An 18,120-nucleotide genomic window follows, 5' to 3' on the forward strand; every position below is an offset into this window, starting at 1 on the left:
TCTCCGCCCTGTCTGTCCTAAGCCCTCTCTCTCTAACACTCCCTCCCCTTCTACTGTGCAGTGTGCTTTCTGCCTCCATCTTACTGCCCTACCAACAATATTTGAAGTTACTTTCCCTCTCCTTCTGTGATTTCCTCCCTTGGCTTTTAGTATGGCAGGCTTCCCTGGGTTTTCTTCTCCTTTTGGAGATAGCAGTGCTAGTCTGCTGGACTGGTTCTTCCTTTGAATGTAAAGATTTACATAAGCTCAATTCTCGGGTTCCCTCCATTCTCCATCCGTGTTGATTACTGTCTAGTGGCTACAAAAGGCATCTGTAAGCTAATCATTTTTGTTGTTGTTGATGATCTTCAACTGAGACCTTTCGCCTGAGCCCCCAAACCCTCTCATCCCATATTCCACCACTTCTCATTGATGTCTAGAAACATGCCTTCACTGACATCAATGATTTGGTGCTAATACTTGGTCTCAGTTAATGGCACAAGCCCTTCTCAGCTGTAGCCAAGCTTGTCTCTTCTTTCTCTCATATCTGTCCTGCTTTCAAAATAAAAGTCCCATCCAACAGATTTCTCACTACCCCTGTTTGATGCCTCCACCCTGCTTTGAACCACCATTTTTTTTTCCTGGTCAGGATTTCTGCAGCAGCCTCCTGTCTTGCTTGTCTGCCTTCGTCCTACAGCTTTATCCAAATCAAGATGCTGAAATGATTTGGTTAAATGTTAGCTGAATCATTTTAATGATAGCCTCAAAATCTCCTAAGGAGTCCTGTTTTTATTAATCCTAAGGTAAAAAAAATTCTTTCCTTTACAAGGACTTCTGGCTTTTGTTACCTCTGAATTCACTTCCTGCAACTCCATGCCCCCTACTTAAGTTCCCCTTTCTTCTCTGGCTCCAGCCTCACAGCTTTGCCTAGAATATGCCTTCTCTCTTCTAAGTTGGTCTATCTTTTGGGTGGGGTCTATTTGACTATCTCATTTAACATGGCATACGAGCTTCCCATCACTGTTTAACATGACTAATTTCTAGTCTTTCACGCATGAAATTTATTTGTTTTATTACTTAAATTGCACAGCAGACAGTAAGCATCAAAAGATGCTGATGAAGTTTTAAGAACCTTAACATATCAAGAAATCAGGAAATAGTTAATGAATGAATAAAAGCGATGAGGTCGTAAATCCTAACTTTGAAATCAGGTTAATATTGGGGGATCCTTTAATGAACCCCCACTGTTTCTGAGCCTGTCTGGATACTGACAAAATCATTGAAAAGGGAAGTATCAATGCTGTGTTTTGAAACATTAAAAAGTCATTTTGAAGAAACAAATTAGGTTGGGTGAATCAAGTAGTTGGGGATGTACCTGTGACTTCTCTTCTGCTTCCTGGAGTGACATGCCATCGGTCACAGATAAGGCAACTATAGGCACTACAACAATTCTACAATAGAGAATATGATTCATTTTGTTCCTTTAGACCTTCTCGGGCTCCCAAGGTCCAACTAGACATATCTTCCCTTTTCTGTGTACCGCAGTCTCTCTTACTCCTAGTCTTCAGGGAGTACCCAAGCTAGTTCTACTTCCTACCAGCTGGATGCTGTAGAAGATTGACTTTGGCACCTCAGTTACCTCATCTGTAAACCGCAGGCAGTAATAATACTGCTCGTGACAGTGAACATATTAACATAAATGTGTTAGTATAATAGTTGCGTTTGGTCAAATCTTCTATTCATTAGTTGCTATTATTGTAATCACCACAATTTTTAAAATAATTTCATTTGGTTTCTCAGGCTGAGCATGGTAGCATATGCCTATAATCCCAGCACTAGAGACAAGAGGATGGTGAGTTCAAGGCCAGCCTAGTATATGTAGAAAAGAAGATACTTACTATTGTGCTACGGAATGAACTTCATATGAAATAATGTCGAGGGAATATTGTAAGAGATTCATAAACCCATTATCTTTTTAACTATCTACATTTAAGATATCTGCACTGTGGGTACGTGAGGGAAACCTTGGTGTCAGCCATATTATTAGTTAAAGATTTTCTATAGATTGAAAATGTGCATTGCCAATAATGTTTGTGTGATCTCCAATGACTCAGATACTGAGAACCCACATAGGGAAGCACTGTCTTCAGTTCTGTCACGGCTGCTGCCAGGATCCCTCTCTAGAAGCAGCTATTGATTATTGGTGTTTCCCCTGCTTTCCTAAGTCTCCTCCCCTGCCGCATTCCATGAATGAAGGACTAGTTACCATCCTCAGTTCTATTTCAAGCTCACAGAGAGGTTACTACGGAAGCTACATCAGGTAGCCAACAACGAACAAAGCCTGGAGAAAACTCTACAGCTCATCTTTAAAGCTATGTGGCCAATCCCTTTTCGCTTGTGGGGAAGCTGGAAGAAGATGGCTTCCCATTCAATAGAGATGGTGAAAGGAATGACAAGTGCTATGATAGAATTTTACATATGTAGAAAATAATGACCTCCCAAAAGTCTAGGTAATAAAATTTGATTGGTGTGCTTTCTGAATTGACCAACCTATCAAATTTTAGTGAGGATATGTGTCAGTTTACAAAGGAATAAGTAATGTTTGAAGTTAAGATAAGGCATATTATAATTAAGATTTTTTTCTTAAGAGATGTTGTAGATTTAATAAGGTTAACCTGGCTCCCAAAGGTCTAACATAAAAAATAAGCCTTCAGTATCTGGAGGTACTTTACAGATGGATGTGGTTTACAGTATCTTAAGAAACAACTTATCTGTCAATAATTTAAAAAAGAAAACAAAACCTCAAAAAGAAGAGACTCTTAGGTCATAATTTTTGAAGAAAAGATTTGTGTGCAAATAGATAGTTGCAAAGAAATTGCTGAGTTCAGCCAGCAAGGTTTGAAATAGTTTCTTTCTCCTTTCCCTTCCTGCTTAGAGGCTAATAACAAAGCATTAAGTTTAATACAAAGCTCAAACTCAAGGAGTTAGCATCTCTGCGATACACACAGAAGAGACTGGCAAGTGTAATGTACCGCTGGGGACTGACAGGTCGTGGCATCTGAAGACGTTTGTCTATCTTGCTGAAGAGGCATCTCTGTAGTCTCTGGAGGAAGCTCAGGGAACTGTTTGTGGCTTTCAAGATCATGTCCTGAACGGGGAGCTATCTGAATGGAAAGAGCTGCTGTGTGTGTGTCTGGGTTAGGGGTTGGTGAGCGAGACCCTTTCAGAACTGGTGGAACATCAGTGGGTTGTGGAAACTGTGGTGTATTAAGGGGGAAACTACTTCCTAGGTCTTGGTTAGGGGTTAGTTTTAAGGTAGCAATTCTTCGAGTTTGAGAATCTTGTGTGTATTCTTCTTGTAGAAATGGGGTGTTGATGTCTCCAAAGTGTGAAGGACTGGAGCTGGAGGCTGCTGGTAGTGGGTTAGTGATTTTCTGGGTGTACGACACAGTTGTGCTGGATTCCTCAGAATACACTAGTGTCTGGTTAGAGTCTTCACTAGAATGCATAGTTCCTTGGAGAGGTTTAAGGTTAGTAAAATCCTCTGTACAAGATGGAGTTTGTGTGTTAGTTACTAATGAGTCTAAAATGTCACCCTTTGATTGATTGGTTATCAAGGACTGATTGTCAAAGCTCTCCTTTCTTGCTGGTGGAAGGGGTGCCTAGATGGCCAAAAGTATTCAGAAAGAGAAATGATATATAAGAAAAAATAGAAAGAAAAGTCCACGTTAGTCATGAGAGGCACATTGTCAAACCTGCCCTGAAGAAATCCATACATACTGTGCCCTGAGCAGGCTAGACAGAGTGGTCAATGTCCGTCCTATAAGAATATTTTGTATCTTATTATCAATATTTTCTCCCAGGTTGGAAAAGATGTTTTAGTTTAGAATACATTACAAAGACATTGTTGCCACCCAAAATTTTAGAAATTACACTAAAAATGAGTGTATGTTATCTTGTCATATTTTTAGACCTGGAGGTCATTTAGACACATGGTTTTTTAGCATTTTTGTATTCAGGGTTTTACTAACATCTCAAAAGCTCATTGTTCGCCTGACTTATATTCATTCAACACATATGTACCACTGACTCTCAAACTCTGAAATCCAAACGAACAGCTGCCAGAGCTTTAATAATTAGACTTTATCTTAAAGATTACAGTAGAAGCTGGCCTGCTTTTATAAGCTTTACCAGAGAATAAAGACTAAAACAACAACAATAACAAAAACCTACCTGTGTTGAGCTTAAAACTCAAGCCCCGTGTTCACGTTACTGTGACAGGCAAAGCAAGTAGAGAAGGCAGAAGCATTTTTAAGCTAGGACACTAGGTATGAGATTTCAAGGGGGATGAGAAAACAGAGGTCTGGGAACTAGACACACAGCAGGCACCGAGCTGTATTACCTGGGTTGGTGATTTTTTGTCTTGCAGGTTTGGTCGAACGCTTCTAAAACCTTTTGCTGCAAGAGAGGAATATGTGGCATCTCCGTTCAGTGTCTCTGGATTTCGATCATTGTAAGATCTCCAAGCTTTTATTAAGGGAAAACAAATCGAACACAGAAATATCTACGTTCACTTGAATTTGTTTTTCTTTTCTTTTTTTTTTTTTTTGGTGTGTTAGAAAATGGATTTGTTTTTCCAAAACCAAAATGGTCTTGATAGAATTATAAATTCGTTATGCATAACAGTGTATGAAATCTAAATTTAACATGAATTCAATGACGTGGCTATGGATATGAGAAAAGAAAAATGTCCTTGAAACAAAGCACAATAGCTGTTCACAATATTTTTTTTTCTGTACCTGAGTCTGGAGACTGAGACTCACGCCCTGAAAGAAAAACAATGTTGAAATTAACTCGAGTGTGAAGCAAACCCAACTTCCCGTAAACATACTCAGCAGAGCACCACATGCATGGTTTTTGTCGACATTATCTCAGTCCTAAAACGGGGTACCTTAAATGTAGTAATGAGAGGTCTGAGCACTATTTTAATTTCAACAGGCTGACCATTTGTTACATATCTACATCTGAGGGAATCAATCTACAACTAGAATATATATCAAACACAATTTTCACCCACAATAATATTCCAACCATGTAATTTTAAGCTTACCGTGGCCCAAAATGGATATATGAATCCTGAACACAGAATTAAAGGATTGCAAAGAACCAGGTTGGCAAACAATGAGAATGTTTTAGAACATTAACGTAAGCCACCAGATCTGTGGCTGACTGATGCTAGTCTGTAACTGAGTATTTTTAACTGCTCTATTAGACAGTGACTAATGTTTCAATAGCTTGGTTTTGTTGTTGTTTGTGGTTTTTACTTTTACAGAGGCAGATTTATCTACTGTGTAAGATGATATTTTCATATTTAATTTTTCTGATTGTCTTTTCAAAGTCTTTATTCAAACAGGAAAGCCATCCATTCTTTTATCTTTTAGCTCATAAACTGTGGAAAATAAGTTATAGTAAATAAATTGCTTTTGGTACAAAACCACTTTGTTTAACCATATACTAATCATCAATTGTCTCAAGAACTTCTTATATGACTGTCTGAGGGAATCGGTTTGCACTGACTGTTTGGTCGATTGGACCCATAAAGCCTTGATCTTGGAAAGGATCACGGGAGTCCTTTTCTCATTCATTAAATATTATCATACTGAGGATGATCCAGTGATCCAGTAAAAATAACTTTGTAGAATTATTCATGACATATTTACTGGGTTCTATACCTAGAGTTTAAAGGAGGCCTGGAATTCACCATCTTATTTAGCTGAAAGACAGTTGCACCTCTAGAGAAAGCTAATGTAGTGTAGTAATGCACCTGTAGGATTCTGCTTTGGGGGCACTTAAGGAAAAAGATTAACTGACCACTAGGGTGTTACACACCATGGACAAAGAATAAATCTAGGATTTGAGAAGGGCAATGGGTGAGGAAGCAGTGTCAATCACGATTATGAGTATTGAAATTGTTTGCTTGAGGATAGAAGTTTATATTACTCTTGGTTTGATAACATGTGCTGGGGTGAAGCACTAGAAGCCATGTTTGTGGAGGTGCCAGGATGTAGATGAGGTAGGAGAGAAAGGGTTATGGAGTTAACTTATAAACACTTGGGATACATATCCTCTGATTGATAGTTCTAGAGGGCTAGCTCTGTCTCCTCACAACAGAGACCACACTATGGGGTTATAGTAACTATGGGGTTGTAGAGAACACTGTACCTAGATTCACCCATTGGATATTGACAATCATAAACTCTATGGGCTGGCCCACAAATGGATCATCAAGATGAGGCCGTACTTTAATAAAGCTTGAGTTGATGATGATTTTAGCATACGTGTCAGTGAATGTTGAATTCTCTAGCAATGTTGAAACATACATGTCCTGCCTCGTAAGTTCTCATGAAAGCTGCTACACAATGAACTTGGGCATAATGGATCTTGATTCTTTTATTTAAAATGTAATTAAAATTTCTTTAAAGGGTTTATGTGTCAATATATCCAAAAGAAATATGCTTTCAAAGTTAAATTAGAAATTCAAGGCACTACTAAAAATCTTATTTCTAGTGATGTAAAATAGGTAAGAGATACTAATTGCTCATATCACTGAAGTTTACTTAACTTCCCTTCCTATTGCCCTTTCCCCTGGGAACAGGGAATTGAAGCACAAGTCTGGCACATGTGAGTGTCTCACTACTGAGCCACATCCTATCCTTCACTCTGGTTTTATTATTTTAAATTTTGAGGCAGTGTGCTAGATTTGCCTTAAACTTGCTGGATGGTCCAGGCAGCCTTGAACTCTAAGTAGCTGGGGTCATAGATTATGCCATCAGGACTGGCTCAGTCCTGACTGTGAAATATTTAGTCTTTCCCAACAACTTGAATGGTATGGAATTGCTTGTAGAACAGTTTGACTCTCTCAAATGCATTCTCTAGTTCAACCCAATGTTCTCTCTTGTAGGTTATTTTTATAGATGATAATAAACAGGAATTGTTAATGTGATGTGTTGGTTTGAATAGGAATATTCCCCCACAGTCTCATGTGTTTAAATGCTTGGCCCACAGGGAGCAGCACTATGAGGAAGTGTTGGTCTTGTTGAAGGAAGTTTGTCACTGTGGGGGCGGGCTTTGAGGTCTCAGATGCTCAAGCTGTGCCCAGTGTGGTACATAGACTCCTTCTGCTGTTTTCAGATCAAGATATAGAACTCTCAACTCCTTCTCCAGCAGCATCTCTACCTGCTTGGCATCATGTTTCCTGTCACAACGATGATGGACTAAACCTCTGAAACTGTTTGACAGCTCCAGTGAAATGTTTTTCCTTATAAAAGCCACTATGGACACGGTGTTTCTTCACAGCAAGAAAACCCTAACTAAGACTAACTAATGACGGTAAGTCATTCTCTAGCATGTGCATCAGGGATCATGAGTGGGATCTTAGTTGAAATGTCAAGGAACTTCACAGTTCAGGCATTCCTATTATGTGATGTGCCTTCCTTCTTTTTACCTCTCACTCTCATCCATCTAACGCAGCTAGAGAAGAAGTAAGTCCATGCTTCTACACTACCTTCTCATATTCATCCACGCATGAACAAACATACTCAGAGTGGCTTTTAAATCCAAGTAAGATCAGATTATATACATTACAGTGTTTTGGGTTTGTTTGCTTTGTAAAGAAGGACAACATGAGGCTCCTTAGTTGACATTTAAACTTGGACCTTGAAATCCATTTGAGTTGGGGAAGAATATGGGAGTCATCTTTAAAAGGTTTCTTGTTTGTTTGTTTATATTTTCTTTAATAAGGCTGGGTAGGACATCCTCAGTACCAACTGACCACTAAACATGTGTTTACAGAAGACCGGAACACGGAATGGCAACTGAAATTGTTTAGAGAGCCCATCACTTTCCTCCTTCTGTTATTTTAGCTAATGAATCTTAGGCTTCAACAATGTCAACCAATTAAATAACCAGTTACAAGAGGGATGAGCTCCCCTGTTAAGGGTCTAGGGACAGGTTGGACTCCAGCTGATCTTCCACAGATGCAGACTTTCCAGATGAAGCCTGTGTCTCAGGTAGAGGGAAGACATTACAGACATTGAGTAAAAAAGAGAGGTACCTCAGTGGATGCTGAAATATCACATCCTCAATTAGTTTTTGAAGGACATTTTTATCTGTGGGCTCATGGTTATCTAAATTAATCAAGGTTCTGAAATACTCTAGAGCACGTATTAGGTAGATGCAAGAAGGTCTGTTTCCTGTGTGCAATCTTTTGGGGAACAACCAAATTAATTCTTGAATAAACGGATGATATCTTAATAAAGTACCATGTTACTTTAGTTCATGAGATAACAAAAACTTAAATAGTTAACACTTGCAGTTAATATATTTTTGGCAAGTGACTGATGCTTTTAATTATATTTTTAAATGTTTGTTTTTAAGAAGGTATCAGTTTCCTTTGGCCTTTTATTTTTAGAACAAAACCAGAAAGGGTAGAAGCTATTCTTGGGATTAGAAAAAAATAAGATTGAGTGGGGGACTTGAAAGACATTTAAAACCTCTGTCCGCATTCCAACAAGATGATTCTGGAAAGAGAGAGGTGAGGTGAAGCCATTCAAATGTGACATTGTGAGTTAGTGACGTTATACCTGCAGCCAATAGGTTTGGAGAACTTTGAACTCTCTTCACAGATGTTAACGTAACAGACATGGCGGCACGTTTGCGAGCACACCCACCGCTATCTGGAAGCAAAAACATGATATGGCAGAGGCCAAGGCAAAACAGAGAAAGCACATGCGATGTCATGCATTTTAAGTGAGATGTGTCAGTCATCCATGAGAAAGATGAACAGCTGAGCATTAGTAATCATGGAATACACCTGCGATTTTCACTCCCACCCCCAAACTAAAGAAGACGAATGAGACAACGGTGAGCCGCCAGGGGTCTGCTCACAGAGAGATGGCGATGCTCTCAAATGCAACAGAAGGTTTTATGTTGAATGCTCAATGCTTGTTATCTAATGAAATCCCAGACACAGAGCTCGATTTTGTTTACACCCTTTGTATTTAATGTACACTAAGTCTAGAAACAGCACTGTTAGCTTTTGGAGTTATGGGTTATCTGTATTTTAGCCTCCAGTGCCATGTTGTAATATGCACGCATATAAATCATTTAAATTTACTCTATTGTACTTATGTTTGCTAAGGATAATCCAGGTGGTTCCTGAAGAAAATCAGGCGTGAGTTATTTTGATTGAGTAATTCTGGAAGTAATATTTTTCAGCTGAAGTATTTTCATACTCAGATGTACAGGTCATAAAGAAACACATAACAATATGCAATTTCATGTCTTTCTAAAGGTCTGAAATTGTTATTCTAACTGACATCAAGAGCAGCCCTGGTAGACAAGTGTTGAAATGAGCATACTTTTGAAAACAAAGCCATTGCCCTTATAGTTTTGAATTGTAGCTATGACAAAATCTATATATGTATGCTAAGAAAATCAAAGTGTGAAGTAAAATGCGTGCGACGGCATCAGCCATTTTCTATGCTGTGAGAAGCTGAGACTTCTAAATTTGGAAGACAAGACTCCAAGACTGAAAGGTTAGCGTTCTATTTCTGAATAGACTCTGACTCTGCTCCCACATTCCTTGGTAATATAGCATGTGCAATAGTTTTCTGCCCTTCTCCTCCTCCTCGAATCAAAGTAACCTCAATTCTTTCTTTGGAAGTGAACATACACAAAAGCATAGTGTAACTAACAATATGAGACTATAACTGTGGGGGTACAATTATTGTGTCTTATCACATGCATTTCTTATTATTTCTTTCATAGGGAAAATAATCAATTAAACACGAGAGAATTCAAATTAGTAAATATAGTTGGAATTATGAGTGAGTTAATTACTGGTAAAAGTCATAAGGCGTGAGGTCAATAGAACACAAAATTGGTGTAACTCTTCTAATATAAAATCTAACTTATAATTATAATTTTTAATGCAGAAATCATCAAACAGGAAACCTGACTTGAAACACAAAATGAAAATAAGCCAAATGAATAAAGATACTATAGCTAGGAACCAAAAGAGAAAGACACAGATGGTAGAAAATTAAAACTGAGAATACATTCAGCAGAGAAGAGATAGCTATTTTCAAATTTGCTGAAATCCTCTGAGAGACAAGGTGTCTAGGGAAATGTACATACTGTCGCTGGATACAACACAGGATCTAGTCACTACTGGCTGGCCTAAGGGCTGGTTAGTGAAGGATGTCAGAAGTGAAAAGGGACATCACTTTTAGAAGGATTTTATTTTCTGGCTCTTTCAACTCTTAGTGTCGGAGATGAAAACAGGCCAGCTCAGAATGAGAAGATACAGAGTCATGGCTTAAGCTCAGCACGTTTAAACTGTGCTGAGGTGCCCTGCGTCATCTCTGTGAATCCACAGGCTTTTGGAGCATACTGAAAAACTTTGAGAAAACAGCAAGGCACGGAAGTTTCATTAGAATTTCGATATGATATTACAGGCTATATTATATGTATTTTGATCATACTATGTCTCTAAGAACTAGGTGGGTGGTTGCAATGTTAAGAAGCAAGTGCCCTCTGAAAGTCATTTGGAAAGTCATTTCAGTGAACAAGAGGAGTTATGTACAATTTCATTTCATGCTCTGAGAAATCTCCCTGGGCATGACAGGCTTGCACATACCACTATTAAGTAATTGCAGTTCCACTGTAAGTAAATTACTGTTTTTCTTTCAATTCACATGTATTATTTTGTCAAATGACTTTTAAATCTTTAGGACATAAATACTTATTATATTGTTTGCACCGAACTGCTTAATAAATAAAATTATTAGATGCTCCTTTAGGGCTTAGAAGCAGCATGAAAAAAAAATACTCAGACATTGTCAATGTGAGACAAAGAATTGTGGGAATCTTCAGGCTAACTAAATGGAGAGTTTCTGCTAATACTTATTAAAATGCTTATTTTCAAAAGCTGAGCTTTCTTGAAACTGGTAGAATAGGCAAACCAGTGCTTTCTTGAAATTGGTAGAATAGACAAACCACAAGAAATTAGTATGCAGTATTTACTTATATTCTGTTATTTTATGTTATTCTTTGAAGATGTTTTTAGGGACTCAACATGAGGATGCTATCTCTGATGTTTAGTCCATCTCTGAAGCAGCCTGGTGCTGGCCTTACCTTCACAGTCATCCATGAACCACTGACTGGTTGAGCATCCTTTCATGGAGCTTTAAGATGTCTGATGGCCATTTGTACTGCTAGAAAACACTTACTTACATGGGTAACCTAGTATCTACTCTATGAATCACTGGATTAACTATCTTTCCCCATTCTGATGATTGTGAATTGTCATGTATTAGAAAATAATGGGTCACAATTGCTGAATGAAGATGGGACATAGTTTAAACACCCTAAAATTAAACTCATTCTCCTTGGATAGTTCATTGTGTATTTGATTAAGAATTTTTAGATCTTAGTGACTGGAAAATATGGGGGGTTTTTGGCCTGTATATGATATATACATACTGTTCATCTGGGTGCACACCACTATGTGTATGCTTTTGGAGGCCAGAGGTCAATGGTAGGAGTATCCCCATGTCTTTTTCCATCTCATATTTTTAAAAGAAAGGGTCTTTCACTATGCTTGGAGCTCCCTGACTAGGACTGCGTAGCCTGTCCAGGGAACCCCAGGAGCCTCCTCTCTCTGCCTCTTACACCGGCGCTGTGGGTGGTGCTTGCTTCCATGCACAGGTTTTTACTGGGGTGCTTGGGGTTTGAACTCAGGTGTCTATGACTGAGCAGCAAGCACTTTACTCAACTGAGCTACTGCATCAGACCTGGCATATAGAATTTTAAAAAAAATACTATATATCATTAATAACAGATAGATAGATAAGGTGAGCTGATTTTATTTATTAATTACATGGGAATCAATTATTCCTTAATTTTGTTATACAGTGACAGTAATTTCAGTTGCCTAAAGCAGTATCGACCTATCTTCTAACTAAATAGCACATACATACTTGACATTTGTACTTTTTAAAGGAGCATGTTTTTATAGGGACATTGGAACATTACTTTGGAATTTTAAACGGAGGGTTTTAGCTTGTCACTTGCTTGTCTGGAGATACATTTACCCACACAGGCAACCCCATTTCATGCACATTTGTGTCCATCTAGAGTCAAGATCACGCCTCACAAACGGAAGGTGGTTGTCGTGGTTTCTGTTGCTGCTCTTCAGCAGCAACCTGGTCCAGACCAGTGAGTTAATGTGGGAGCAGAGAAGTTAGAAGACTACTGTTAGGATGCAATTATAGGAGCAGGAAGACCAACTGTTGAATATTTTGTATAGAAGCAAGGTATGTTCCGTATAATTATATATGCATATCTATTATAGTATGTTATGACAAATAGGAAAATCCTAATTTGGGAAGCCATGTGGAACTTAAATCTTTAAAGGGGATCCCTCTGAACAGTGAGTAAACCTCACTTCTTCACGTGGACCATCTACAGGAGTGACGCTACACTCGTGCCACCAGGCTCCTCACAAACCATTTGCCATTGTACATACAAAATGAGATAAGAACCATCATTAGGCAGAGGTCACGGAAGAAAGCAAACCATCTCCAAGCACCTCTACTTGGTTCTCTGTGAAGGTCATCAATTCTTTCTTCAACACCCTTGTCTTGTCCATTGCTCCAAACATCTATCTACACATGGCCTCCACTCTCAGGAGCCAGCTGGCACAATGTTCTCTGAGGCCAGTTTGAGCAGGTTTCAGCTGAGCAGATGCCACAGGGAGGTGAACTGGGCACACGTCTCCACACTTGATCTAGGGATTAAATACTGGCTCTAACTAGCTAGTTGTTAATCCTTCTTCTAGACACTGATACAAGGAACTTGTTGAGAAAGAATGTCCTGGGTTTCCTTTATGCTCTGTTATGGGGTGGCTGGCTGAAACAACTTTCCAGCCATCAGCCATGATACAGTCATAAGATTTCAATGAGAGAGTTATTTTCTTTAATTACAGTATATCAGACTTTTTGAGGCAATGAGGATGAAGGTGAAATTATAAGTCAAATTCATCCACTATGGAAACAAAATGATGTTTTATACATATTTATCAGGTATTTGTAAACTACTTTGCAATTAAAATCTATATAACAGTATTCAGAGGCATTTGTGTTAAAATATTTAGGGATAATGTGTACAAGTCTAAAAATAACATGCTTATGGTTTTATGCAAGCTGTGATTATGAAGAATGAATTGAGCTCATTTTATGTGAGGCTTTGGAATTCCTATCTGCTCACTTTGTCAATATAAACAGTTTGTATATTGGAAAAGTTTAAATATTGTTCACCAGAGCAACTTGCTTTTGAGCCTAACATATTTTAAGCAAGAGATTTCAAATGTATGACTATAATTTCAAGCAACTTTAAGAATTACTTGAAAAAAAATACAACCATAAAGGGCTGGAGTCATGGATTAGTTGGTAAAGAGCTTTTCCTATAAGCATGGAGACCCCCATTTGACCCTCAGAACCTACGTTTAAAAAGCTGGGCACCGTAGAATGTGCTTATAATTTCAGCACAGGAGTTGTGGAGACAGAGGGATACCTGGGGCTCAGGGGCTCTTCTAATTGTAGAGGTCCAGGTCAAATGAGAGGCCCTGCTTCAAAAACAATACAATTCCTTATGGCTTGAAATACAGGGAATGATACTGAAATGTACCCTTTGGTCTCTCCATACACACCCACTGATATACATGTGTACCCCTCCCTACATGAGGTCATAGACATATACATAGAGAAGAAGAAAATATAACAAAAGATTAATAATAGCAGGTAACAAAAAATTTCACTTCGGGCTGTAACCTTGGGATGCAATGATAAGACAACATAACTCTCCCTATGCTCAGAAACTCTGCAATACTTTTATGATCAATACAGCACTATGCTAATGTAGGACCAAGGTGACTCTTAAAGAACCAAGCTAGAGAGTTAAAAAAAAATAACCATTGGAGATGGTGTACCTGTATTCATTTTCACCTTGAAGGGTTTGTTATTAAGGTCTTCAGTTTTCCTGCAAGGGAAAAAAAAAGAGGGATGAGAATCTGCTCGCTGGCACATAGAACAGAATGCTGTATTTGTATTTTTTGGTTTCAGTTTACCTATAACAGCGCCTCTCAGTCCTCTTAATGCTGTGACTTTTTAATACAGTTCCTCCTGTTGGGGTGACCTCAAATCATCAAATAATTTTTGTTGCTAACACTCATGGCTGTTATGAATTGTAATGTAAATATCTGTGTTTTCTGGTGGTCTTAGGCGACTCCTGTGAAAGGCTCGTTTGACCCCCCAAAGGGGTCCTGACCCACAGGTTGGGAATGTAACCTATAAATTAACACCACCTTGTCATTAATCTTATTTAAACCAAAGTTTAATAAGGAGGGCAGAATTTATAATTCCATTCAACTTAGAGGTCAATCATTCTCGTATTATGGTAATAAAGTTGTATTTTCATTTAATGGTAATCAGTAATGTTTGAAAAGAGAGACCTACCTTCCTTCTTTTTCTCTGGTGTTGTTTCTTTCTTTGCTATAGACTCTTAATAGCCTCATTCAAATCAAGCATATACCAGAGAATTACACAGCCTAAATTTCCATTTTAAGAAATTTAATTTCTATGCCCAACATATATGAGAGCCTGGGATTCAAACTCCATATACAAAGGAAGTTTGTTTGTTTGTTTACAATTACCCATCCTGTTCTACAAGGACAATTCATTATTAAGTATCTTTTCCAAAATATCAAAAAAAAAACAAAACAAAAACAAACAAACAAACAAACCACTGCTATCTTTATCATTACCTTAGACAGGGAGATCAAGTTTCACAGGTCAATGTACTTTCAAAAAGTCCTCAAAGGAAAGTTTATCATAATACATTTTGCTTTTTAGTTTTCAATGTACACAAGTAAAGAGACACTATTCTGGGTGTTGTAACATTTTTTTCTAGACTGTGGCGTGTTTCTAAGCACTGGTCTGCGCAGCCTTATTGCCTGTATGGTAGGGATGCCAATGGACCCGAGGGAGGAGGCAGTGGTCTGCGCAGGAGCTTTGAGACTGTTCCTCCCAACGTATTTATTTTAATCTCTCAGTAGCAAAGCTCTCAATATGTTCCCCTTAAATGGACAAAGTAAATGGAAAAGTTGCCTCGAGGGATGTCTGAGAGCACAGCTGAGGCTACTTCTAAAACAAGAAGGGGTAAACAGTCCCCAGAGCAGGAGACCTATAAGGACATTGCCCAAACTCGACCTCACCGTCCCTTCTGAACACGGCAACATGTTATGCCGACGACTGAGTCACGTTATAGTGGGACATGAGGAAGGCAGTGTTCACAGCAGAATAATATTCGCAGATACAGAGACCACTATGGAAGGAGGGCTGATGTCAGAACACAAACGCTGCTCATTTCTAAACCAATGTTTCTACACCAGGTAGAGAATTAATACCAACAAGCGTCACTAGAATTCAATGCAGGTATTTGCGAAACACCAGACTCTCAGACAGCAAAGGAGGACTGCGTAGGACAAAGGAAGGCGCCACAAATCCTTGGGCTGTTCATTTTTAAAGGGATGTATTCTCTTACCTCTGAGGGTGATTTGTTAGTTTTTATTTTAACTTTATATTGTTTTAATTGTCAAAATGTTAAATGACTTCCTAATCAGGCAAGACACTTTGAGGTTCTTAAAGACAAGTCTTGGTGTTTTCATGCTAAGAACAACCTGAAACCAAAAGGCTTCTTGGGTGACTAATAAAAATGCATGATTCTGTCTCCCTTGTTTGCACAAAAGCCATTAACAATTCTACTACTGAGAACTCTATTTAAGCAAATTAAACTACAGAGAACCCAATCTCTCTTTTGTTCTGTTCTGAAAAAGTGTCTTTGATTGTACTTGCATAACGGGCACAGATTATTCTGGAAGGCATCAAATTCCTAGAGTGTTTGTGTGCAGCTGAAGATGACAGCACTTCAAGTATTTTCTTAAATTGGAATTGAACTGGGGCCAAGATTATGACAATGGACTATGAATTGGAAATCATTTACCAGAAGAAGGCAGTCCACAGAACAAGAGCCTGGCATTAAATAATTTTTATGGGTTGTATGGGCCCCAGATTTACTTAAATCAGTTCTTTAAAAAGCTGATAGAACAAAGCAACTCAGGCTAGGCATGGCAAAGAGTTTGTTTTACTTAGAGGTGGGACGAACTTTTGTTTTCAGTTATGTGTATGGCAATGGATTGGACTTCTTATTAATACTTCAACAATGACATGCTGTCTCATCGAAAAATCTAATAAAATAAAGACAGTTGTACTCAATGGTCTTTCCCTTATCATTATTGCTTTGAGGGACAGAGTTGCCTTTGTTTTAAAGGTGCGTCGAAGACTAGGCTGCGATTTTTCTTTTGAGTTGGGGTCCTGAGAGGTTGGATCACACCTGTATATCAGCACAATCGTGGAAACAGACATAATTATGCTTGAGTTTGTTATTACTATTATTATTGTGATTAGTTATCGTAAGCCAACCATTCTGAAGAAAAGCAAAAACAACATCTGTCCTCCAGTTTTACCTAGTAATTCTGTGTAAGTTATGTTATTTTTATAGAACTGAGTTTAACCATCAAGGTCATAGACCAAGTGAGAGAGTTAAACTTGAGCTGAAATTTAAAGTGATCTGGAATTTAAAGTGGCTTTGTTTGTTTGTTTGTTTGTTTTCCAATAGAAGAGTTTTAATCACCCAAACTGATATATTAGGAAGTAATATACTACGGGTGGTTACATATTATTTAGACGCAAGTACACAGATAGTCTACACTGTGGGAAAACACTGTGGGACATTCGAGTGTTTGGAGATGTATTTTGAACATGAGGATGAACAGATGCTGCACCTTAAGGATCTACGGCAGATTCTACCTTGCACTATATATGTGTTCTGTGAAATGAGCACTTCCTGTGTTCCCACTGTCTGGTTAAAAGACCCCAAGAGATCAATGCCCTTTCCTTTTTCTCTCTGACTGTGGCATGATGAGAAGTATTCAAAACTGCTAAATTAGTTCACCTCTCAATCCCTTCTCAATTCCAGCCAAATGGCTTAATTCAGGTTGACATTTAGCATTACTTACTTGGGAGAATTATGTCAACATGCAGCTTTGAGATATTTATAAGAAAATACCAATCAGTTCACTTTGTCCTTTATATTTCCTGGGTTTTGAAAAGTAAAACACACACCTTTAACTGCCTTTCTGAACACTTCATCTAAATTGTTCCCACATATGAGACATCTGCCTCCAAGTGGGTGGGTACAAAACTCATCACAGTAGATAGTAAGGGCAGGGTGTTCCCTGCCTAAGAATGCTGCCTTCCACTATTACTGAGCTAATGGGCCTTGGCAATGGGCTCACAGTATTAATAAGGCAAATTAGACACCGCAGTGGAGGTCAACACATTCAACATCATTTTAAAAATGAGGAGAAATAATTACAAGTACTAAAGAGGCAAAAGGTCACACAGAGCCATAAAAATAGAGATTTTCATAAGAACATATATCATCCTTTTAAATCATATTAATGTGCCTGATACTTGGAAAAAAATTCTAAAACAAAATCATGGGTTGAAGGAATTCTATAATTATTCTTTTTGGGTTGTCACCATGTGAGCTATTCAAAACACAAATTTTCCAAAACACACATTCCCAAAGACATATTGAAGAAAGAAGTCAACATTAGGCAGGTAAGACTAGCTGATAATTTTCTAATGCTTCAAAGTCAGCATCAGGGGTGGAGGAGATGGCTCAGGTGGTAAACTGCCAGGTGCAATAACACCACGGCAGACTGTTGAGGCTCCCAGGCCAGCCGGTCTTATCCACTGATGAAATCTAGATTCAGTGAGAACCTGTCCTTAGAAAGGTGGACTATAACTGAAGAGGATACCAATGTTAACCTCTGGCCTCCATAGACAGATGTGCAGAACACATCAGTACACACATGTGCACAAATGCTTATATCACATATAAGTAGATACACACACACACACACACACACACACACACACACACACACACACACAC

At 38.4% G+C, this 18,120-nt stretch overlaps 1 protein-coding gene across 10 annotated transcripts in view; it reads right to left on the minus strand.

Moving 5' to 3' along the window:
- Sorbs2 (sorbin and SH3 domain containing 2) overlaps positions 1–18,120 on the minus strand; it is a 308,074-nt gene that overhangs the window by 75,990 nt on the left and 213,964 nt on the right. For 5 of the 10 annotated variants that reach the window (XM_028757677.1, XM_028757680.1, XM_028757681.1 and 2 more), the window contains exons 3-6: positions 14,030–14,079; positions 8,622–8,714; positions 4,779–4,805; positions 4,382–4,506 (exon numbers count right to left, since the gene is read on the minus strand). In XM_028757677.1, the coding sequence (XP_028613510.1) occupies positions 4,382–4,506; positions 4,779–4,805; positions 8,622–8,714; positions 14,030–14,039 (255 nt within the window). In that variant the 5' untranslated portion in view covers positions 14,040–14,079. Of the gene's footprint in view, positions 1–4,381; positions 4,507–4,778; positions 4,806–8,621; positions 8,715–14,029; positions 14,080–18,120 lie in introns of those variants that run through there. The other 5 variants (XM_028757683.1, XM_028757687.1, XM_028757682.1 and 2 more) reach the window with 4 other exon arrangements.

This window comes from Grammomys surdaster, unplaced genomic scaffold, assembly GCF_004785775.1.
Source record: "Grammomys surdaster isolate TR1022 unplaced genomic scaffold, NIH_TR_1.0 126178, whole genome shotgun sequence".
Lineage (NCBI taxonomy): Eukaryota > Metazoa > Chordata > Mammalia > Rodentia > Muridae > Grammomys > Grammomys surdaster.